Here is a 24,923-nt window from a genome sequence, read left to right as displayed (position 1 = left end):
GGGGAAATGTTAGGTAACTAGTCAGATATGAATGACAGGGGGAACAAAGGAATAGGGGCCTAGCCAAGAGTCTCCTAAAGAACACCTACTGGTAGTTTGAGAATCCCTCCTGTATGCCCAGAGATAATAAACAGGAGGGTCGTAATCTTAGCTGGCCTAATCCGGCTGTAGATGCCTGCGCAAAGGTTGTTATACTACTATGTTTATGCCTGGAAGTTCATGAATCTAATTATGACAGGCTGTATTTTGGGTAAGCATGTGTGCACTAAGCAGTTATATAGCAACCAGGTATCAATCAAAATGACCTTACTTTTCAATCACCTAGGAATACCTTTGGAACGACTCATCACAACTCAAAAATAATGCAGACATTCCCACCTCTGGGCCTTTCTTTTTGCCCTCTTGTTGTTGTGGTGGTTGTTATTACAGCGTTCTGTTGCAACTCTCATCACTGGGACCATAGGCCTCCCTGGGTCATGCTTTGTCTTTCTAAAATATATTTATAATCTAACTATTAAATCTCAAAAAAAAGTAATATCATATTCCAGGGGAATGACAGAGACTAGTGCTACCTGTAAGTGAATATTCCCCAACTATTTTTTTTAACTCCTTAACAAACTTCACTCAGAGTCCAGCTACCCAAAGAAGTTCTGGCAGGCCTGGCTTCCTCAAGGCCAGCATCTGGGTCAACAGTCCCTCCACTCTTGCACACAAAGTGTGTAAGTAAGTGGTCCACCCCCCCCAAAATAAGGGTCTTTAGATTAGGGGGAAGGAGGCTGGACAGCTAAGGAAGACTTGACTAACTGATGGCATCCACCCAGAGACCTTTCCCCCAGGTGAGCCTGATGTTTAACGGGAGGAAACATCCTCTGTCTTTGCAAGAACAAGTGGCCCCATCTTCCGCCTGGTCTGACCATGGTCCTCCTCTCATTTGTACCTCCTAATCCCTTTGCCTTTTCTTCCTATCCTCCCAAGCCCCTCCCATCTAGTAGCCCTCAAAATATTCTCTGTATCTATGAGTTTATTACTGCTTTTGTTGTTATCGTTTGTTTTTTAGTTTCCACACATACGTGAAATCATGGGATATTTGTCTTTCCCTATCCTTCCCATTTCATTCAGTGCAATATCCTCTAGGTCCATCAAGGCAGTATCTTTCTCCATCCCTTTCCTTTTAGTCTGTGCGTGTGTTTTAATCTGAAGTGAATCTCTTGTAGGCAGCATATGTAGGGATCCCGTTCTCTTATCCATTTGGCCATTCTATCTTTTGGTTGGAGCACTTCATTCTTTTCCATTTCAGGTACTTATTGATAGGAATGTAGTTATTACCATTTTTTATTTCTGTTTTTGATACATGTTTTTTCTTCTTAAAGAAGTCCCTCCAACATTTTCTATAATACTGACTTGGGAGAAAGGCAGGGAGATACTGGTGGGCAAAACAGGAAGTCTGTGCTTTGATACACGCAGTGAAGGGCCAAGCTTCAGAGGAAAGAAAAGTGAAAGTATTTAGAGCGGATCTTGCAGGAAGCTGAAGACAGTGCCTGCAGCTTTCCCACACTTCCAAAAACTTCTGAGATTCTTAGGACACCTGGGGGTTCATGCTGGAGGGGGCTGCTTCCCCTTGGAGCCAGCCTGTGAGAGGCATACAGAGGAGAGCAGGCATAGGGGACCAGCCCTAGGATCCCCGGGAGCTGAGAAACTACCATGTATTTGCTTCTCTACCGGCCTCTGTACTTTTCGCACTTCTATATTTCGGGGGGTGATGACAATGTTCTAAAACTTGATTGTGATGATGGGGATAGTTATACAACTGAATAAATTTACTAGAAACCATCAGACTTTAAAAAACAAGAAATTAAAGAGGAGAAGAGGAGACTCAGATACGTCTATAATTTGTCAGGATAAAATTATTAGTTTAAGAAAATTGAAATAAAGTGAACCAGAACATACACTGAAATCTCGTAGAGAGAGGCAGACCTCCAGGTAGGAAAGTGGCTGGCAGCCGGGCAGGCGGCTGGAGCTTGGAGAGCGTGGGAGTCTGGTCTACGGCTGAGCCAGGGCAAGAGGGGATTCTAGAACAGCTACTCCGGGGAGGTGGGGAATGTCCCTTTATACACACCCCTTTTAAATATTCCTAATATACATTGGCATGTAGGGTCTGTGAGAAGTCCTAACACATAGAAATGTGTTTACCTTATTTTTTTATATTAAATTGATTTAGGTGGCTGGTTAATAACATTATGTAGGTTTCAAGTGTACAATTCAGTAATACATCATCTGTATATTGCATTGTGTGTTCACTACCCAAACTCAAATCTCCTTCCGTCACCATATATTTGACCCTCCTTTACCTTTATCTACCTTCCTCCTCCTCCCTTTCCTTCTGGTAACCACTAAACTGTTGTCTTTGTCTATTATTTACATCAAAAATTCTCAAAAGTATTTGACCCCTAGATTTCCCCTACAAGGACACCAATAAACCCCCCAGAAAAGAGATGGGGAACATGGTTCTAGGGACTAAGAAGACTTCCATGCTTCCTATAGAGGCACCAGTATGGCGTACCCCATCCAAGTGTATACCAGAGCAACAGGCCCGGCCTGGCAGGTCACTATGGTGGGTAATGACAGGGATGTGGAAGCTACAGCAGGTCGAAGGTAAGGGGGATTAAGACTGTTTTACACAACTGCCACCCTTTACCTGAAGCCCTTTGCTTAATCTGGAAAACCCCTGCATGAACATCCCCAAAACCTGGGTACAAGAACTTCCTTCTTTAGACCTGCCAGAGATATACCAGCCACATGCAGGGGGGGCGGGAAAGATAAAAGAAAGACAGGAGTGGAAATAATGTGAGATTAAACAAAAATCATTAAACCAGAACAGGATGTGAATAAGGATAAGAGACACTTCTAAATACCACGTGCTTGAGAATGCAGTAATGGAAAACTTTACCTGTAATTTCACACTCAAGTGACATATGTACTGAGAGTTTATTAAATTATGTGTACTTTTTTAGCTCAATTTGATTGAGTATGTATTTACCTAAAGTGTACATTTTGATGAGTTTTAACAAATATATACAGAACCACAATTAAGATAGAGACCATTTCATCGCCCCTGCAAGTCCTGGTACCTTTCGTGGGTAGTCATCTCTGCAGCCCCAGCGTTGGGCAACCACTGACCTGCTTTCTATCTCTACAGGATTGTTTTGCCCGTATTAAAGTTTTACATCAGTGCCAATATATGTCATGTGCTTTTTGATGTATGTCTTCCTTTGCTTATCAAAATGTTTTTGAGATTCATTCCAGTTACTGAAAGCCAGTAATTTATTTCTCTTCAGTAGGTGAGCTGGCTGCCTCTTGTTTATCCTGTCTGATCGCCATAATCTCACCCATGTAATCAATCATCGTGATGTTGTACGGTGTGTCCAGGTGATCTGGATCTCTTTGAAGTATATTATGTCAAAGGATAAGTGAGTTATTGTTACCTCAAGAGAAAACTGTAAATAAATATTCCTATCTATCACATGAGAACGAAAATAGTTTCTGATCTTCCTTTCTAATCAGAATGAGAAAAATACATTTGACAAATCAATGGCCACACACCAGGCACCCGAGGCCACTGGGGTGACCTGGGCAGGGAACCTAACTGCCCAGACTGCCTATCTTCTTATCCCAGTTTTCTAGTATTTGCATAAATTCTGTGCGCTACCTAATATACTTCCAAGAGATTGATTTTCTCCAAATCAGCCAGAGTCAATTTGGTTACTCGTACCCCCAAATCCCAACTGATTAAAAAATTGGTACCAGAGAAGGAATTGTACATGATAGATCTTCATGGGAACGTGATTAATCTGAGATTGGTTATCTGACTTAATTGGACTTAAAAATAATAAACATCTCATTAGTGTTCCAAGATGGGATGTGGCTGGACTTTGGCAAGATTAGCTTATAGCACCGGGTTATGACCAGGACTGTACAGTTCACTCCCCAATTCCAAGTGTCAGATCTCAGCTCACTTAGCAAAGTGGAGAGAAAGCATTGATTTTCCTTTAGCTATTTATTACCTACTTGACCTAAATCTAGGTGGGAGAAAAGAAGGAGAAGGCAGTTTAGAATCTTCTCTCCCCATGGGTCATATGGAACAAAAAGGTAACTCTGCACTTGCGTGAGGAACCAAGGACTGTCACTGACAGTCTTGGGCCGGGCACCCTTCACCCAGAGAGGCTGATTCTGTAGGGAATGTAGAGGAAAAACAAGGCAAGGGAAATAGAACCTAAAATTTCAGCTCATTGTTATTTGGGCTTATGCATGATGTTGCAAAGTAGGACTTTCTCATAGACTTGAACAGAATACCTCTTCAGTCCCAGTTTTACCATTGGTCAGCTGAGGAACCCTGAAGACCTTATGCTTATAAGCAAAAGAAACGGGCACATTTATTTCAGTGCTCAGTACAGTGGCTCTTCTTGAGATATCAGCCAGTAGTTGAAGCTCAGTTTTTTTCCCCCCTAATGACTCTGGCTACATTTGTAAAGTGCCCACATATTCAAGAAAATTTGGAATGGCACATCGGGCTTCTCTGCCCAAACTTGGTACTTCCCTCTGATTGCAGGAGTTGGGAGATTTCTCTCCGTAAACGGGCTGTTTTCCAGAATTTCGAAGAACATCTTCCCCACTTTACAATGCTTAGCATATGAGCTCTCCCGATCCTGTGTCCAAACACTGAGCCTTCCTCATCCAGTCCAGGCTCACTACTGTGCCCACTAGCCCCTGGGCCTGGGAGAAGACCAGAAATCTTTGGCTTTCCCCGTCCCTTTTCACTCCACCTCAGCAAGGAGAAGGGGCAAATATGAAGTTCACTTCCTCTCCATGTAACTCTGCCACCTCACCTCAAAACAGCTTTGATTCCTTTGAGTTAATGAATTAGACGTTCTGTCCTTCTGTCTTTGCAAGAACAAGTGGCCCCATCTTCCGCCTGGGTCTGACCATGCTCCTCCTCCCTGCGGCTGAGGACCGCCTTTAGGGTTGGGAGGTGGGACAATAGTGTGTCAATGCACCCACATCACGCCGCCCGGCAATTTCCCTTTTCTTTTGCCCTTTGGGTGCAGTACCCGAAGTGTCGATCGAAGGGCAGACGTTCTTGTCAGAGCTCCAGAAAGCAGAGAGGCAGAGTAAGTCTGATCAGGCGTGATCGTAGCCCAGCTCCTGGGCCAGCAGCAGAAGATGGCAGGTGGAGGCAGAGAGCTCAACCACAGGTCAGTTGTAGCCTCCTGCCTTGTCCTTCATGTCTGGTAAGGTCGGCATCTTCTTTTGTTCTCTCTGTCGACTGAGCCTCACCCCCACGGGTATACAATAGAATTCGATTACAGATAAATACACGGTGAGCAAATCAGGTTTTTAAACTTACAGTGGATGAGCCATTGGGGAAATTGAAGGCCACCTCATTTCTTTGCAACTGCCATGCAGATGGGCTGCTGGTGGTGAAACTCCCGGCCCCTCTGAGGCCTCGTCGCAGGCTCGAATGATTCCTCATGCTCTCTGAACCCTCTCTTCTCCCCTACACTTCCTCTATCCCCACCCCAAAGACACCTCTGTCTAGAAAAGGTCTTTTTAGAAAAATTAACATGCAAATCAAATGCCTGACTACCTCGTCGATTTTTTTTCAAGTTAATGGTTCATTTGGGAACTGATTCTCTCAGAACCCATCTCTTTGGGTCTGAGCGGGAGAGTTAGCTCAGTGCCTCTGAAGACTTGACAGGAAGAAGTGAAAATAGATGGGGCCCTACGCGGGCAAATTCAGTCAAGTGGGAAGTGTTATTTTTTAAATTCTGAGGTGGAATGCACATCTGATTAAGAAGGATGCAAATTATCTTTTACAAACGCAAGACAAATATGTCTATAATTCTTGTCGGTAAAAATTAAAGCACTGTATAATTGTATGGGACGTCTTCTAACCCTAGACTCTGAGCTGGGGCTTTTTCTGGCCATGGCCGGGCCCCAAGATGGCAGCGGCATTGGTGCCAGCAGTAGTGAGCTCGGTGAGTCATCTGTGCCCATCACATCCCTCCTGGGGGCAGAGAGCACATCCTGACTACCGCTACTCCACCCGCTGCCCTGAGATGGAAAGATGAGTGAGTGGAGTTTGAAGTCCAGTCAGCCTTCAGCCTTCAGGCAGGAAAAGAAAGGCACTGAGAAGTGTGAGTGCGGGTGATGCTGGCCTCGTGGGATGAGTGAGGAGGTGTGGCCTCTGCTGCCATTTTCTGGAAGAGATGGCCGTTGAACTGGTTTAGTGGAATTCACTAGTGATACCACCCGGGTCTGGTGCTTTTTTGGGGGGGAGGGTATTAAATATTGATTCAATTCCTTGGATAGATATAGGCCTATTCAGATGACCTATCCTTCCTTGTGTGAGTTTTGGTAGTTGGTGTCTTTTAAGGAATTTGTCCATTTCATCTTTTATCCAATTTGTAGGGTTAGAGTTGTCCGTACTATTATTTCTTTATTATTCTTTTAATGTCCTTGGGATGAATAGTGATGTCTCCTCTTTTGTTTTTGATATCAATAATTTCTGTCTTCTCATTTTTTTCTTTGTTAGCCTGGCTAGAGGTTTGTCAAATTTATCAATTTTTTTTTTTTAATTCAGCTTTTGGTTTCATTGAATTCTACTCTAATTTTTATCATTTCTTTTCTTCTGTTTGCATTAGGCTTATTTTTTCCCTTAGTTTCCTTAGATTATTAATTAGATCTTTCTTCTTTACTACTATGTACATTTTAATGCTATACATTTTCCTCTAAGCACTACTTTTGCTGCATCCATACACTTTGATAAGCTGTGCTTTCATTTGGTTCAAAATATTTTTAACTTTCTCCTGAATTTTTTATTTTTATTCTTAACCTGGTTGTTTAAAAATATTTATATATTAGTTCTTTTAAGTAACTATAATAGACCAATTACAGAAATCATATATTTTTATGAAAATTATATTTTCCAAATAAAATTAGTGAGAAAAATAGCAACATTTTACATATTTGCTAATCTTTTAAAATTTTTTTCCGACTTTATTATTGATATAATACACATTTAGTTGCTCATACTTATGTTGTACAATTCAATGAGTTTTCATTTTCAATTATAGTTGGCATACAATAATATACCAGTTTCAGTTGTGCAACCTAGTAATCGGAGATCCACATACTCACAAAAGGGTGACACCATTAAATCTGGTACCTCTCTTCCCCCTCACATATTTATTACGTTATTAATCATCTTCCCCATGCTACATTCTACATCTCCATGTCTATTCTGCAACTACCCATTTGTACCTCTTAATCCCTTTGCCTTTTCTTCTCATCTTTCCAACCCCCTCCCATCAAGTAGCCCTCAAAATATTCTCCGTATCTATGAGTTTATTACTGCTTTTGTTGTTGTTATTGTTTATTTGTTCTTTAGTTTCCACACATACGTGAAATCATGCGATATTTGTCTTTCTCTATCCTTCCCATTTCATTCGGTGCAATATCCTCTAGGTCCATCAAGGCAGTATCTTTCTCCATCCGTTTCCTTTTAGTCTGTGTGTGTGTTTTAATCTGAAGTGAGTCTCTTGTAGGCAGCATATGTAGGGGTCCCGTTCACTTATCCATTTGGCCATTCTATCTTTTGGTTGGAGCACTTAATTGTTTTCCATTTGAGGTACTAATTGATAGGAATGTAGTTATTACCATTTTTTATTCCTGTTTTTGATAAATGGTTTTTTTTTTCTTAAAGAGGTCCCTCCAACATTTTCTGTAATACTGGTGTGGTGTTGATAAATTCCCTGAGCTTATTTTTGTCTGGGAAGCTCTTTATCTGTCCTTTGACTCTAAATGATAGCTTGCAGGATAAAGTATTCTTTGTTATAGATCCTGGGTTTTCATCACGTCCAATAATTTGTGCCAAGCCCTTCTGTTCTGCATGATTTCTTTTGAAAAATCAGCTGCCAGTCTTGTGGGTGCTCCCTTGTAGGTAATTAAGTGCTTTTGTCTTGCCGCTTTTAAGATTTTCTCTTTGTATTTAACGTTTGGCATTTTAATTATGATGTGTCTCGATGTGGGCCTCATTGGGTTTCTGCTTTTTGGGGACCCTCTGAATTTCCTGGGAGTTTTATATCTATTTAGTGATGGAAGTTTTCCATCACTATTTCTTCAAATAGCTCTCCAATGTCCTGTTTTCCTTCAGGTACCACTACAACATGGATATTTTTACCTTTAATAATGTCCCATAGGCTCCTAAAATTATTATTATAGACTTGACTTCTTTTTTATTGCCATTCTAATTGAGTGTCTTTGGCTTCTTCATCTTATATATCAGTGGTTTGATCCTCTTTTTTTATCCACTCTGTTCTTTTCCATCTAAAATCTCTTCATCTCAGATAATGTGTTCTCCATTTCTGACTGGCTGCCTTTTATGATTTCAATTTCCTTTTTTATGTTTTTTTTAACCTCCTGCTTAAAGTTCTCACTGAATTCATCTATACTTCCCCTAAGTTCATTGAGCATCTTCATAATCAGTGTTTTGAACTCTGCATCTGTTACATTGCTTGACTCCATTATTTCTGGATCTCTGTTCTGTTCTCTCATATGGTTTCTGCTTCTTTGTCTTCCTATTTTGGCTGTCTTTTTGTGTATGTTTCTATGTACTAAGCAAAGCTCCTACGTCTCCCAGTTTTACAGTGTGGTTTTGTGTAGTAGGTGTCCATTGGCACAGTCCTGAGAGGGGTTCGGCTGTAGGCCAAATTTAGCCCCAGCCTGTGACCCTCTGGGGCTTCCTGTTAAGATCCAGCAAGCAATCCACAGATGCTGTGCTTATAGTTCCCTCAAGAGGCCATGCCAGAAACCGCAGTCAGCTGCCACCAGTGTAAGTCTAGGTACTGCTCAGCAAGGAGCACCTGAGTCACTGAGGATACACCTGGATGTGGCTTGGGTGGGGCGGTGAGTTCAGAGGGGTAGAGTTTCAGGGAATCCTCTGGGTGGAGCGATCTCTGCTATCCAATTTGATTACTTCTCATCTATAGTAGCTCTGTGTCCATGCACTGGGAGCAGAGAAGGCTCAGCAGAGAACAATTGATACCACTGGTACTTCTGTACAGAGCGAGTCTCATCTCGACCCTCACTTTAAAACTCAGTGTCTGCCTGTAAGTCCCTGGTACTCTCCACGCAGCCAAACCAGTGCTGATGCTCAGAGCAAGCAAGTCCGTCACTGCAAATGTCCACTCACAGATATGGCTCATTTAAGAGGTATCCGCAGCTGCCGCCTGCCACTGCTGTGGCCTCTGCCTACTCAGCCGCTAGGGATGGGCAGTCCCGAGTCCTCGCCTCATCTGACCCCTTACCTTTTCAGAGTGATTTCTTATTTCTCTCCCTAGTTGTAGGGCTTGTTCACCTAGATCCCAGGTGATTTTCCTTGCTGTTTGCTCCTTGTTTCTGTCACAACTTTGATTTGGGCACCAGAGGGATGAACAGAGCCTACGTCATCTACGCCATTTTTTCTCTCCTCTATTGTCTTCAGTGATGTTAGCCTTCGCTAGATGGGCACAGTCCACCAGTACGTCCTTTGGAATGTCTCCTGTCTTCTCTCCCTTATGTAATTGAAGTTATACATGAGCCGAAGAGAGTTTGTCCACATGAACCAGATATCTTCAGGCCAGCTGTACTTTATCAGATCCTCATTTTCCTATTTATCCTCTCCCGAGTCAACAGTGTGAGCAGATGAGTTAACAGTGCTGCTGGTGAAGTAGGACACCAAGCCCCCGGCGGCTGCACGGTGACACCACCACACAGCAATAGAGCTCAACTTGCGAAGCTCAGGCTCTCTCCCGAACTTTTTGATCTTAGGAGTGTGCAATTTAATCTTCAAGTATTTGGGGATTTTCTGGCTATTTTTGTGTTCTTTCTGCATTAATTTCATTTCATCTGAGAACATATCTTTTTATGATTTGAATTCTTTTGAACTTGGTAGGCTGGAATGTGGTATATTTTGATAACTATTCCATGTGAATCAAGGGGTACATGTATTTTTTGTTGTCGAATAAAATATTCTATAAATGTCAATTAGATCAAATAGATTGCTGGTGCTATTCAGGTCAACCATATACTTACCAATACTTTGGCTGATTGATCTATCCATTACTAAAAGATGGGATCGAAATTGTCAAACAAACTCAAAAAGAGCCTAGAGGATTTGGCTAGGCATAAATGATAAAGATTTATTTGAGGGTCTTGGAGTCTGCAAGCTTGGAACACAGGTAACATGCAGGGGTGTTTCAGAGAAGAAGAAAAATAAAAAGTTTTTAGAGCAAAGACTACGTTCTTGAGAATGATCAGTCCTGCATTCTCACCCTAGGATTGGTCCAGGACAATTATCAGTCAGACATCAGGTAGTCTGGATGATGGACACCAGGTGGTCTAGAAGATGAGCACCAGGAGGTCTGGTCATATCCAGCGGTCTGGATAATGAATGTCAGGTGACTGTTTATGCAAGTGCTTTAGGGGGGTAATCAGGTGCTCTGGATACTGAGTCCTTCAGGGAGTAATTGAAGGGGGATCTGGAGGTTCAGATGTTTCTCTTGGCATTGACGCAGGACTGGAAAGTTCAAAAAAGTTTAAGATTCAGGCTAGTTAGAACAAGAATGGAGCCTTTCGTCACGCTTCAACCTTCATGATGGTAATAATTTTAGCAGCTTGTTTAAAATGACAGCATTTTATGTATTCCCTAGCTTTACTCTCCTCAAAGTCTTCAACAACAGTAGCGAATTTGTCTATTTCTCTTTTAATTTCCATCAATATTTGTTTTATGTACTTTGATGCTGCTTTGTTAATTGCATACACATTAAATATTGTCACGTCTTCTTTGAGAAATTCATCCCTGTATCATTATATAATGCCCTTTTAATCCCCGAACAGTTTTCTTTGTCCTGAAGCCTGCTTTGTCTGAACTTAATATAGCTACTCAGCTCTCCTTTGATGTTGGTGTGGTATATCTTTGCTCATCCCTCACTTTAACCTCTCTGTTTTAATATTTAAAGTGGCTTGCTTATAGACAGCATATAGTTGGACTTTTTCCCCCCCTCTGTCAATCTGTCTTTTAATCAATGTATTTAGACCATTTTCATTTGAAGTGATTATTCATTTAATTAGATTAATATCTATAATTTAAAATTGTTTTCTGTTCATTGCACTTGTCTTTATTTCTATTTTCTTTCTTTTTTCTATATATTTAAGCTTTTAATTAAGCATTTTACAAATCCATTTTTTCATCTTTCTTAGCATATCAATTATACTTCACTTAAAATATTCTTATTGGTTTTCTTGGAGTTTGCAACAACTCTTTACAAATAGTCATATTTATTCTAAATTACAGTGTATTCCTTCATGGTTACTGTCTACATCTTATAAGAGAATGTCACAAATTCCTCTCTCCTATCCTCTCTAACACTCCTATCAGTCTTTTTACTCATTTGTTTGACATAGTTGCTATTATCCCTTTAAACAAATGGCTATCTCTTAGATAAATTTGAATAGGAAACATTATTTTACCTTCATTATTCCCTCTCTGATGTTCTTCCTTTCTTTATGTAGATCTGAGTTTCTAACCCATATTATTTTTATTCTTCTGTAGAACACTTTAAAAAAAACATTTATTTCCAGGTAATTCTTCTGGCAAGGAATTCCCTTCATTTTTGTTTGAGAAAATATTTATCCTTCATGTCAAAGGTTAATTTGAAAGGATATGAAAATCTAGGTTGGTGCTTTTTTCATCACTTTATCTATTTCTCTTCATTTTACTTACATAGTTTCTGATAAGATATATGATTTAATTTTATTCTTATTCTTCCACAGAATAAGCTTTTTTCTCCTCCTGCTTCTGGGTTCTTCAAACATCTCTTTGTCTTTGTTTCTTTTTGCAGTTTGAATATGAAATGATGTGGTATAGATTACTTGGTATTTATCCAGTTTGGTGTTTCCTGAGGTTCCTGAATCAGTGGTTTGTTGTCTGTTAGTAATTTGGATAAGTTTTTTGTCAATTACTACTTCAACTATTTGTTCTTTTTTCTCTTTCTTTTCCTTTTGGTATTCCACTTGCACACCTATAACAGTTTTTGAGATTGTTGCAGCATTCTTAGATGGTGTGTTTTGTTGTGGGTTTATTTTCTCCTTGTAACTTTTTCTCTTTGCATTTTAATTGGTGAAGTTTCTATTGACTTATCTTCAATTCACTGATTTTTTCTTCAGTCATGTCTAATCTACTGATGAGCTTATCAAAGGCATTCTTCATTTCTAAGGCAGTGTTTTTGATCCGTAGCCTTTTCTTTTTTATTATTTTCTTGTCTTTGCATATTTTTGTTTACTTACCTATCTGTTCTTGCATGTTGTCTGGTTTTTCCAGTAGAACCTTTAATGTAGTAATTAGCCATAGTTATTTTAAATTCTTGTGTGATAATTCAAAAACTGGCATATCTGAGTTTGTTTTTGATGATTATTTTGTCTCTTCAGACCTTGTTTTTTCCTTGTCTTTTGACATACTTTGTAAAGTTTTTGAAACCCAGATGTAATATATCAGGTAATAGGAACTGAGACAAATAAGTGATTAATGTGAGGTTTTTTGTTAATTTGGCTAGGAGATGGGCCGGGTTTAACGTGTGTTCTGTCCGTGGCAGAGGCTTTGACATTTTTTTTAGGGGTGAGTCTCTCTTCTTTTCAATGAATTTCCTTAAGAACCCTTTCTTAAATAGAGCCTTACTACAGAATTTTCAGTTTAAGGCAGTATTTGCTGGAGCTCTGTTCTTAGAGTAGTAAGGTGTTGGGGAAGGAAAGCATTCTATAATCTTATTATTAAATCTCAATCTTTTGGTGGAACTGTACCTTTTAGAATGGTTTCCTAGCTATGTTCTCTCTCCCTACCTTATCTGGATAAGATTGAAAGGCTAGAAGTGTCCAAATTTTGGTAATTCTCCTTCTCTTAGGTCAGATAAGTGTTGGGTAATATATTTTCCTTTGTAGAGTATATCTTTGTTTGGAGAATGCTCTGGTTGTTTCGAAAGGTATTGTTTTCCCCATCTCCTGCCAGAAACACAATGGTAGTTTCTTGGCTTTTCATGAGTACTTGGTGGGGATTGTGGAGATAAAAGGCCACCCTGAGGCTGAAGTCCCAGGAGTTTTTTCCTCTCATGCAAGTGAACATTCAGTCTCCAGAAATTCATCAATCTTACCATTTAACAGTTTCTACCTGTTTATATAGTCCAATGGCTTCTGCTTCAGGTAACAGACCTTATCTGTGATTTGCCTGTCAACACAGATTTTGGGGTGCAGTTTGCCCTGTGACCTCAGTTTTCTTCCAGGTACATAAAAAGTCATTGATTTTCAGTTTGTTTGGCCTTTTTTTTTTTTTGGTAAAGATGGGAGAAGCGGTGACATCCAAGGTCTTTACGTGTCAGAGCTAAAACCAAATGTCTAGTGATTTTTTTAATATCTTCATAATTTTCTTAAAAAAAGATCACTTTTTGTTTGAAAATTTGATCTTATTGTAATATTCTCTTATCGCCAGAACTTGTAACCTTTTAGACAGCTCTTTATTACTATTTATTTAGTTTAATTTGAGACCAAATACTTGGTATGTTCTTGTGTGTTTAAGAACAATGGTTATTAATAAATATGAATTGATAATTTATAGGACTTATATCTTATAAACAATTATTTTATTGTTTTATACTTTAGGAGTTAAAGAGTAAAGGAAAACTTTTCATTGTTTACTTTTTAAATTTAACATTGAACACCGTGTGATTGAAACAGAGTGCACGCGCAAAATGTTTCTGAGCCCTTCCACAACCATATTGCCTTTACACATGAATAAGGGTTGTACATCTTTAGTCATTTAATTTTACCACTGATTTTATAGACTTTTATGACTATTTTAGACATTTCCTTTAGTGGTTTTTTTTCTAGCCATTTTCTGGAGGAAATTCCCTCCCCTTTGAAGAAATTTAGCAATTATTTTGTTTTCCGGGCCTGCTGTCTTATTTTCTGGTATTTTTTTTTTGTGACATCCTGGACATAATATCTTCTTCTAGCCGTATGATGACATTTTAAAAATAATTTTTTTTATTTCTAATTTTAGTTGTCACACAATATTATATTAGATTTAAATGTACAACGTTAGACATTTATATATGTTATACAATGATCACTCCAATAAATTTATCTGTCTGACATCACACAGTTATTATATTATTGACTGTATTTTTTGTGCTATATATTATACCCCCATGACTATTTTGTCATTACCAATTTGTACGTCTTAATCCCATTCTTTTTCCACCCCTACCCCCTTCCGACTGGCAGCCGTCAAAATGTTCTTTGTACATACGAGTTTGTTTCTTTAATTTTTGTTTGTTCATTTGTTTGTTTTTATATTCCACATGTAAGTGAAATCATATGGCATTTGTCCTTCTCTGTCCAACTTATTTTACTCAGCAGACTACTCCCTAGGTCCATCCTTGTTGTTGCAGATGGCAAGATTTCATTCTTTTTTATGGCTGAGTAATACCCAATTTTACATATGTACCACCTCTTCATTATATATTCACCCATTGATGGACACTGAGGTTGACTCCATATCTCGGCTATTGTAAATAATACTGGATTGAAGGTATGCATTCTCACGTCCCTTTAAAGTAGTGTCTGGGTTTTTTCAAATAAACACTCAGAAGTGAAATGACTAGGTTTTCTTTGTCTCTTGTCATAGCCATTGTTTTAAGCATATTTTGTCTGGTATAGGTATTGCTACCATAGCTTTTTTGTTGTTTCCATTTACATGAAATATTTCTATCCTTTTACTTTTAGTCTGTTTGTGTCTTGATCTGAAGGGAGTCTCTTATAGGCAGCATATCTCCTATCTTTTGACTGGAGCATTTAATTCATTCACTTTTAAAGTATTTGTTGCTAGATATGTAGTTATTGCTATTGATTATTCATATATTAATCTTTTCTTCTTCTTAAATAGCTTCCTCTAACACATCTCGTAATACTGGTTTGGCGGTGACAAACTTCTTTAGCATTTTTTTTTTTTTTGGTCTGAGAAGCTCTTTAATCTGTCCTTCACTTCTAAATAATAGCTTTGCTAGGTAGAGTAACATTGTTTATAGCTCCTTGCTTTTCATCACTTTGAATATTTTTTGCCATTTCTCTGGCCTGTAAAGTTTCTGTTGAGACATCAGCTGACAGTCTCATGGAGCTCTCTCGTAGGTAACTAACTGATTTTATCTTGCTGCTTTTTAGATTCTCTCCTTGTCAATAGACTTGACATTTTAATTCTGATATGTCTTGGCATGGGCCTCTTTGGGTTAATCTTGTCTGGAACTCTCTCCTGTGCTTCCTCGGCTTTTAAGTCCATTTTCTTTGCCAGGTTAGGGATATTTACAGTCATTATTTCTTGAAATAAAGTTTCAATTTCTTACTCTCTTCTTCTGATACCCCTCTGATGCAAATTTTGGTATGCTTCATGTTGTCACAGAAGCCCCTTAAACTATCCTCATTTTTTGCATTCAATTTTTCTTACTGTTGTTCTGATTGAGGGTTTTCTGATACCTTATCTTCTAAATCTCTGATTTGTTTCTCTGCTTATTTAATCTACTGTCGATTCCCTCTAAAGTATTCTTCATTTCAGTTATTGTAGTCTTCATTTCTGAGGTTTTTTTTTATGTTTTCTCTCTCCATTTTTATGTTTTTAAGATTTCTTTGTTGCAGTTCTCATTGAGTTCATTTACTCTTCCCCTAAGTTTATTGAGTATTTTATAAACAGTGTTTTGAACTCTGCATCTGGCAGATTGCTTGTCTCCATTTCGTTTAGTTCTTTTTCTGGAACTTTGTTCTAGTCTTTCGTTTCAGACATGTTTCTTTGTCTCTCCATTTGGCTTCCTCCCTTTGTTTTTTCTATGTATTAGGTATGACTCCTATGTCTCCTTCTCTTTGTAGGGTGCCCTATGTAGTAGGTGTCCTGTGGGAAGCAGTAGCACAATCTGTTGTAGTTACCTGAGCCAAGTGCTCCAAGTGTGTCCCTTTTATGGGTTTCGTTTACCATCCTTGGTTGCTATTTGCACGTGGCTTAGAAGGTGGCCCTCAGGCTAATTGGTGGTGATGACTGGCCGATGAGGGGCTAACCCTATAAAACAAAATGACTTATCACAGCTCTGGTTCCTGCTCATTCTGCTCTTTGGGTATGTTGTCCTCAGATGCAGACCCTGTCTGAAGATGGCTACCAGGTGTGGCACTTTCAGGGCCTCCTGGGAGTGGCTCTGTCACAGGCTAAGGGCAGCTGCAGCCTGTGCCCTGCCCAAGGCCACCTGGCGAGTGTCACCAAATAATCTGCAGGTGACCACAACTTGCACTGGTCTTGGAGGTGCCTCAAGAGTACAAGCTGCAAAACGAGGCCAGCCTCTCCTAATGGTGGGCTTGGGGCTGCTCAGAAAGAGGTACGGGGCACTTCGAGACCAGATGCTACTTGTGTGTTTTGTGAATTTGAGAGATTTTAGGAAACTCTGCAGCATGAACCAATACAGGAAATCCATTGGAAACAGCTTGGTTGGGCTTGCATATTAGGAATAATGGGGCATCAGGGAATCATGAGTATAGAACAAATGATGTTAGCCAGGTTGATGGAGACTAAGATATGGCGGCTGCTTATGTCTGTGTACCAGGAGCGGGGAGGGCTCAACCAAGGAATAATGGATGTTGACAGCACTTCTGTCTGGGAGAAAGTTGCCCCTCCAGTTCTCCCTTGAAGTCATATAGTTCAACCTCCTTGTATGTCTCTGTTGCCTTTGAAGTCACTGGAGCTCTGAGCAAGTTAGTAAGTTTGTGTGCAGGCCCTTTAAGAGGAGTGTCTGTGGCTCCAGCTGTCCTCTGTCTCACTCAGCCACAATCTCCACTGGTTTTCACAGCCAGAATTTGTGGGGACTTCTCTTTCCAATGCTGGAGCCCTGGGCTGGGAGCCTGGTGTGGGGATGGGAGCTCTCACTCCCTAGAAAGGATCCCTGCAGCCAAGTAATCCCTCTCGATTCTCAAGCACCATAGCTGAGTGTGGGACCAGCCTGTTCTGTGTCTCTGTCCTCAGTCTCGAGGTGTTCTCTTCTGTATGTCCCCAGTTGTAGAATGTCTGTTCAGCTAGACTTCAAGAGATTTTTAATTTATGGTTGTTTTGCAGTTTAGCTGTGATTTTGATGCAGTTGTGGGAGGAGGTGAGCACAGTGTTTATCTTCTTCACCATCTTGACCAAAAGCTGACAATACTTGTTTTTCAGAAACTCTCTTCTGTTCCTTAGAATATTTCTGTTAATGCTGGTGTGATTTTTTTTTCTTTGCTCATCTTGTTTCTGCTCCTTTATGTAGTGGGTATCCACAGTTGCCTGTGGCCTGTTGTCATTTGTTTATATTTAAGGGTGAAGCACTAAAAAGCTCATGCGGAACTCCATTTAATGAAGTGTGCTGGTACCTTGTGGGCTTTGCTGGGAGAATCCAAAATTTATGAATTGAAGACCTTTTTTTATTAATCCTTTTTATTTTTCTTAAGAGGAACCTTTTAGTGTCCTGGCTGGTTGCAGGTGTTCTGTGTGGCACAGTCAGTGGGAAGTAGGAGCAGATTGTTGTGTAGTTTGCCTCTTGAACGACCCCTCTCTTTTTGGCCTTGAATCTTTCACCGAACATTCATTACTTCTCCAGGGTCTGACAGAGTTTCAGGTGAAAGTCTTTTTATAGTAGTAGTTTTGATTAGCACTTGCTGAAAATTTTCAGTACTAAGTACAAATCTTTCTTAAGTTCAGTATTTTCTTCTATTACACCTTTGACTATTATATAAATAAAGAAATTCCCCTTATTCTGGTTACCCCACAAGAACACTTTGGCTCTATTTTCCACACATTGGCTCTCCAGTGACTGTGTTTTACTTTAAAAATGTTCCTGCCACCACAAGCCTCTTGGAAACTCAGTGTGTTTGACACTGTGGTTTTGTTTCTCAGGATGTTCAATGGAGACCTGAACCCAGAGGAGCAGAACCCAGAAGGGCAGTTTAACTATGAGTCCATTTTCAGGCTCTTCAAAGAAAGTAAGGTAGAGATTGCAAGTGCAATAACAAACATATTCCCTATCCTTATGGGCCTCCGAGACCGTGGCTTCATTTCTGAACAATCCTATCAAGTAAGTGAGCAGAATTTCCTCATGATAAATAACTACTCTTTACATTATTATAAACATCAGGATGCAGTGAACAAGCAAAGCTCCTCGCATGAGTGGAGCATTTCACCATCCTATAAGTTAGGAGGTGACAGGAGAAGCAGCATCACAGAAAGAATTTCTTCTCTGTAATAAATGTTGGTGTTGGGGCATGGGGATGGAGATGTGGAAAGACTGGAAATGGGGATCATCCACAGATGCAGAGCATCTTAGGTATATTTACATATTATAACACTGATAACTAGAATTAGCACAAATATGTGAATTAATAACGTTCATTATATGCCCTCTTATTTTACGTACTTGAACTGAGATTATTGAAACTGACAGGGAAGTTGTGTTACAATAGGATCAATTTGAAAGCAGGTGCGTGCTGCTCTCTCTCCAAATTGTTTCTTGTTCTTTAGACATGTCTAGAGCCTTAGAATGCAGGTAAAGATTAGTGGCAGGTTTTCCTTGGGATACTGAGGACAAGACTTCTCTTTCTCTTCGTGAATATTCTTTGCCCTTTGGCAAGGTTCACAGCAGGGGAGAGTGGTTGTCTGATTTCCTGGAGACTTTGGGCTAGGTCAATATGGGGCGGAGGGCAGTGATTACTGCCCGGTCGCCAAAATGGCCCCCCATTAGCAGTCAGGGCCACTCCTGAAGCATCCTGGCCAGGCTCTTCAAGCACCCACATTCAACGTTTATTCTTCAAAATTGCTCTGTCATGTGTACGTCAATGTCAGAGTTGAGTTTACAAAATGATAGTCTCTTTTTTTCAGGGAGAGTATTTAAAAAGTCATTTAAACATATGTAACATTCTAACATTTTACAAGAGGACAAATGGTCTATTTATGATCTGAGTCTTCTATAACCCATAAATGTCTATCCTCAAAATTGTCCATTCATTATTTTTCAGCATTTTCTTGAAGCTTGTAGAAATCTGGTCCCAGTGGAGAGAGTGATGTATAATGTTCTCAGTGAAATCGAGAAGACATTTGACAAGACATTTCTGAAAGCATTGTTCAGCAGAGTTAACCTGAATGCCTATCCTGGATTACGTGAGATTTACAGAGACTTCCAAAATGGTAATTATAGCTTTCAGTGACATTTGGGGAATAAATGCATTTTATTCATGATTTGTTCATTTTTTTATTGACAAGTATTTTATTGAGTGACTACAATGTAGCAAACATAATACAGTGTTGAAGAAATCACACATGACTGTGTCCTCATGGAGCTGACACATTGTGGGGGAGACGAACATTAACCAATTAATCTCACAAATGATTCCTCAAGCAGGAGCAGAATTCTGTGCAAAGAAACATAGGATTTTAGTCTCCACTTTTTTGGGGGAGAAATGAATTATACTCTTTCGTAGGAAAGGAGGAAGCCCTCTCTGATACTTGAAGACATATTCAAAGATGAAAAGTTATTTTTTGTATTAGATCATTTGTCATTTAATGCCATCTGTCCCAAACCACTTTACCAAACAAACAGTGGAAAAGTCACAAGAGAAGATCAACATATCCTATGCAATCGGGAGCGGAAGCATGTGAAAGCTTTAAAGTGTGAAAGAAACTGTGGTTTTAAAGAATTCTGTGGCTAAAAATATAGACCTTTGGAGGGAGTGCTTGAAAGTCAATTTCACAGAGAGGAGTTGGACGAGATATCTGAGGGTTTAACATAATGTGCCAAGGAATTTCAAGTTTATTATTTGGTAAATAAAGATGCGATAAAGGGTTTTTATAAAAGTAAAATAATTCTTTAAAAAAAAAATAGAATGTTGATATGTGAAAACCATGTCATGATTATAGTGAGTTATTTCATTTTCATACTATAATATACCTGAGTCAGAGAAAGAAATAACAGAAATCAAATACTCGGTTAGGGTCTCTGATCCTTTCAATAGAATTTTGGGATACCCCTAACTGAGTCTGGCAGCCACGACACACATTTTGTTGAGGGAACTTCCCATGCTGGGATGATGTACACCTCATGCTCACTACTACTACCAGTGGACTGCACTGCCCAGCACCTGGCCCAATGCAACTGCCTACCTGCCCCCATGGGAGGTTGGAACAGGAACCTCTGAGACCACAGTGTCCATGAGTGCTGCAGGTCAGTGGAACATCCCATCATATTGAAACACTTGTTCTAGCCTGCTACTCTCCCCACCTCCTGCCCCCCATTCGCATTATGTTCTCTGGACCACTGACACTCACAGCATTTATCTGCTTAGTCCTCCTCCAATCTTTGTCTGTACATGAAGTCACTGTGTCCTGGGTATGACAAATGTAATTGTTTTTTGTGATAGGTCCTTTCTACCTTCACTCCCACCCTCCTGCCCTTCCTGTCAGTGGGATTTATACTCAGAAAGCATGCTCCAATCACTTTTCCTGGTCAGCATCTTTTTGAATTTCTTTGGTGTTTTTCCTCATCTCTTGCGAGTCTTGCTTTTCTATTTGCTGAGTCACCTTGAAATGCTGCTCTGAAGTGAGATGCCCTGGACTGGTTTTTACAACTTCTTGTTACCACTTTGTGGGTCCATGGTATAGCTGTGGTGTATTCACTTCCTCTATGTGCCTTCATGATATATTCACTTCTTGTTTGTACCTTTTGGAAAATATTTACTTACTGTTTGTGCCATTTGGAAAGTGTCTTTCCTTTGTTCCCTGGATCCCTCTCACCCATTTCACCCTAGGGAAGTGCTAGTTCTTTAGTGTTATGCTTCTTTCTCTGTAACCATATCTTCTTTAAACCAAAATCCCTTTCCTTCCTTTCTTTTAAATTCTCCATCCTTAAAAGATGTCAGGGTTTCTTTTCTTCTTCTTTTCTTTTTAAAAGTAGGTGGATTTTTTAAATAAACATTATCTTACTTCCAAAGAATTCTCTCTGTTTCGTTTCTATTCCTAGTCACCTGTAGAATTTGCAAAATAAATTCCCCACATATTATTTATTTTAAATTGGCTATTAATGTTCTCTGATCATTTTAAAGGGGGTTCATCATGAGTTACAACTTGTCCGCTGTCCATCCTTTTTAAACCTTGAGAGGTGCATCTCTATGTACAACAGCTATAGGATTCCAGGAGTAACACCAAATCACTGGTCCCAGTGAACGGAGTGGCATATGATATTCTTAGTAAACTGGAGAAAGTATTTTGAGACCCATGGCAGTCCAGGACACCCTGAAAGCTGGAAGATTCTCTCTGAACTATTGGAGTCAAGAATGTGCCTAGATGTGAACTGTGAGATGCAGGTCCTGGTCACTGCTTGAGATCTCTAATTGCCTTTTCTTCCTCTACTCAGTGCTTCCTGAGAACTTCGATTACCCAATTACTGATGATAAAAATAGAAATTACAGCCTCGACTCCCAATTAAGCTGTGAACAAGGTAATTACGACTTGACAGAAACTTGTTTCCTCATGTACTAAGAGGAAAACAATCAGGGACTAAGCTCTTGATTGGAGAGTGTAACCTGGGGGGAAAAAAAGAGAGATGAGGAAGCTAGAGTAGTGGTGTGTTCTACGGATTCCCAGTTAGCCCACCAGATGTAGAATCCAAAAGTATTGCGAGACAGATGTAACAGCTAAGAGGATGGAACACAAACCTAAGGGAGAAATCTCACTAAAACCAGGAGGTAGAAATTAGGGAAGAACTGACTGCAGAAATTGTGAGTTAGAAATTTAGTGGATCTGAGAAGGAGTAAGGGTTTTGTCCTATGTAACAATTCCAAAGAGGAATTCTTTGGGTTGTTCTAAGAGAGAACTATTGTAAATATTACTTGTAATAGAAGAGAAGAAGAGAGTGAGTTGTAATTGTGTGTAGAAGAGAATATGGAAGGTGTGGTGCTGTGTAGAAAAGAAAAGGAATAAGAAGGGGAGAAGAGAATAAAGGGCATTAATAACTTTAACGAAGACAATAATAAAGGGAATTAATCTCTTAACAATGATGATAGCAACACCTAACTTTCACGGACAACTAGGCATAGGTCAGCACTTGATGTGGATCAACTCATTTAATGCCCAAATTGAACTATATGCTATTGCAACCAATAGCCACTGAACCTACTTTTCAATCATCCTTCCATTCATATTATTGCTAATAATTAATCATTAAATTATAATACACAAGGCATTAATACTGAAAAATGTGATCTCTATCAAGTTACTATAAACCAGTTATCCTTTTACAAGTAGCTTCACATTGAATCCTCGTAACGATTCTATCATTAGGGTTCTGTTATTCCCATTTTTCAGGAGATTAAATGGAGGTGTGAGGGAGGGAAGTTACTGATGTGTGCAGGTCACACAACTGAAATTGGCATATATAGGACTCTAAACGTTTTTTTCCATACCAGTTGAAAGCAAAGCCTTCGGACGCCCCACTGCCAGGCTTCAAGTCTTGGCTGTACTACCCGCTTGCTTGGGCAAGTTACTTTTTTTCTGTGTTTCAGTTTCCTCACCAATAAATCTGTATCTATATCTATATCTAAAATAATGTGGTTGTGAGGATGAAGGGACTTAATTTATGTGAAGAACTGACAATAATTCATGGAACGATGTAATTGCTATGTGTTGTAAATTGTCAATGTGTATCTGACTCCAAGAACTAGATATTTAATCAGTGCTCAACGTTTTGAGACTTTTCTCCTCAGATACTGACTAAAGAAACAATTATTTTCCAGGCTAGAATTGCAGTTTGTGAAAAAGCCTTCGATCCCAAGAAAAGGTCTTGATCCTCAGGCCAAATGATCTATGACAAATTTATTTGTTTATTAAATGTCGACTTCTTTTTTCTTGGAAATAACCAATGTAAACAAACCATAAGAAGGTGATCAGCATTGTAGAATGCTGTTAATATCTATCTTTTATTTGGATGTATATCACAGGAATTATATATTTTTAAGTATATGAATGCAGTCATATACAATTTGGATCTATTTTAATAATTATAATTTCTGTATAAAGAAAAAAAGCTAAAAATCTAAAATATGCATTAAAATATACAAAGCATATAAAATATATTTAGAGATTCATCTGCTACTAAGAGTAGGGGGAATTAGAGTGGGTGGTGGGAGGATGAGTAATAATTATCAGAGTAAAGTTCGTTTATCACAAAGAGAAGGGAAGGCAAATTCTTCAACCTTTCTAATGTGATCCAGGTGACACCCTACCTAGAGAAAGAATCCTAGAGCATCTCAGTGATGGACAGCAAATGAGTATTAGAGAAGAAGAGTCATCTCATGATCGAAATAGTACCATAGAAACCCAAGAAATGACAAATGAATGCGCCCAAGAAACTGAACAAGCAGGTAAGGTTGACTGACTCTCCAACATTTGCCTAGATGACTCTGAGTGATGGTAGCCCATACGGCAAGGGGATAAGGCTGTGTAATTTGTTCATAATTCAGAAAGGGTGTCTCAAAGAGCCATGAATGAGGATAGAGGAGTAGACCAGAGTCTGAGGGTAGGAGATGTTTCATTACCAAGAAAAAAAATGTGGTTTCTGTAGCAAAGGACAAAGAACACAAATAGACATGGAGGATAGGATGCCTGAATGCCTTAGTACAGAGAAGGCTGGAGGGAAAAAGTTAACTCAAAGGGAAAAGGCTAGAAGTCTCACTGGGGAAGGGAGAGGCAGAAACACAAAGGGACAGGAGTGGCCAAGGAGAGACATGGCCTCAGAATCAAGGGTGCTCAAACAGTTCTTAGAACAGAGGCTACAACAGGAACATGACTAGAAGTAGAAATGTGAGAAATGGAGAGAAGTAGCATGAGCTGCAAGCAGACTGCAGAAGAATTGGAGATAACATGGACAAATATAAACCATCACTTCTACTTCCACAAAGAATAATTCAAGGTAGATAACAAATCTAAAAGTCAAGGCTAAAACTATAAAGCTTCTAGAAGAAAACACAGTAGAGGATCTTTGCAACGTAGGCATGCAATAATTCATTATATGTTACAAAAATCATGGCTCATAAAAGAACATCTTGGTAAATTATACTGCATCAAATTTAAAAACTTAAAACTTCCTATTCAAACACAAAATTAAAAGAACAAAATGAGTCATAGACTGGGTGAAATTATTGCAATATATGTATCTGACAAAAGGTTGTACCCATACCATATAGAAAATTCCAATGAGCAAACAATAAAAAGACACACAAACAACTCAAAAATGAGCAAAAGTCTTGAGCAGACATTGTACTGCAGAAGATACAAAATGGCCAACAAGAATAAACACAAAACATACGATGTCATTAATCATCAGGGAAACGCTAGTTTAAAAGCACAGCAGTTTACCATCCTCGCACCAGAGTTGCTAAAATTAAAAAGACTGACAACACCAAATGTTGGTGAGAATATAAAGCAACTAGAACTCCTGTGTATCTTGGGCTGCTTGGAATGTAAACTCACAACCATTTTGGAAAACTCTTTGACAGTCTCTTACAAACTTAACCTAGCCCTTGACTCAGCCAGTTCACTCTACTACAAACCATGAAGGCTTATAGTAGCTTTCTTCCTAATAGCTAAAATGTGGCAACAAGAGGATGCCCATCAACAGGAGAGTAAATAATCACACTATGATATTGTGATAGAGTGGAATAGTGATCAGCAGTAAAAAGGGATGGACTACTGGTAAATGTAATCACATGGATAAATCCCAAAAACATTATGTTGAGTA

General features: G+C 39.3%; 1 protein-coding gene across 1 annotated transcript in view; it reads left to right on the top strand.

Moving 5' to 3' along the window:
* Positions 1 to 15,918: 15,918 nt before the first annotated feature.
* Positions 15,919 to 24,923, top strand: part of LOC107504964 (nuclear body protein SP140-like protein) — a 40,331-nt gene continuing 31,326 nt past the window's right edge. Inside the window, exons 1-4 of the mRNA XM_036236169.1 lie at positions 15,919 to 18,215; positions 19,153 to 19,321; positions 21,543 to 21,626; positions 23,398 to 23,547. Of these exons, the coding sequence (XP_036092062.1) occupies positions 17,973 to 18,215; positions 19,153 to 19,321; positions 21,543 to 21,626; positions 23,398 to 23,547 (646 nt within the window). The 5' untranslated portion in view covers positions 15,919 to 17,972. The remainder of the gene's footprint in view (positions 18,216 to 19,152; positions 19,322 to 21,542; positions 21,627 to 23,397; positions 23,548 to 24,923) is intronic.

Source organism: Rousettus aegyptiacus, unplaced genomic scaffold (assembly GCF_014176215.1).
Source record: "Rousettus aegyptiacus isolate mRouAeg1 unplaced genomic scaffold, mRouAeg1.p scaffold_m13_p_2, whole genome shotgun sequence".
In the NCBI taxonomy this organism is placed as follows: domain Eukaryota; kingdom Metazoa; phylum Chordata; class Mammalia; order Chiroptera; family Pteropodidae; genus Rousettus; species Rousettus aegyptiacus.
The sequence above is the reverse complement of the archived record's forward strand: the minus strand, read 5'-3'. Positions and strand labels throughout refer to the sequence as shown.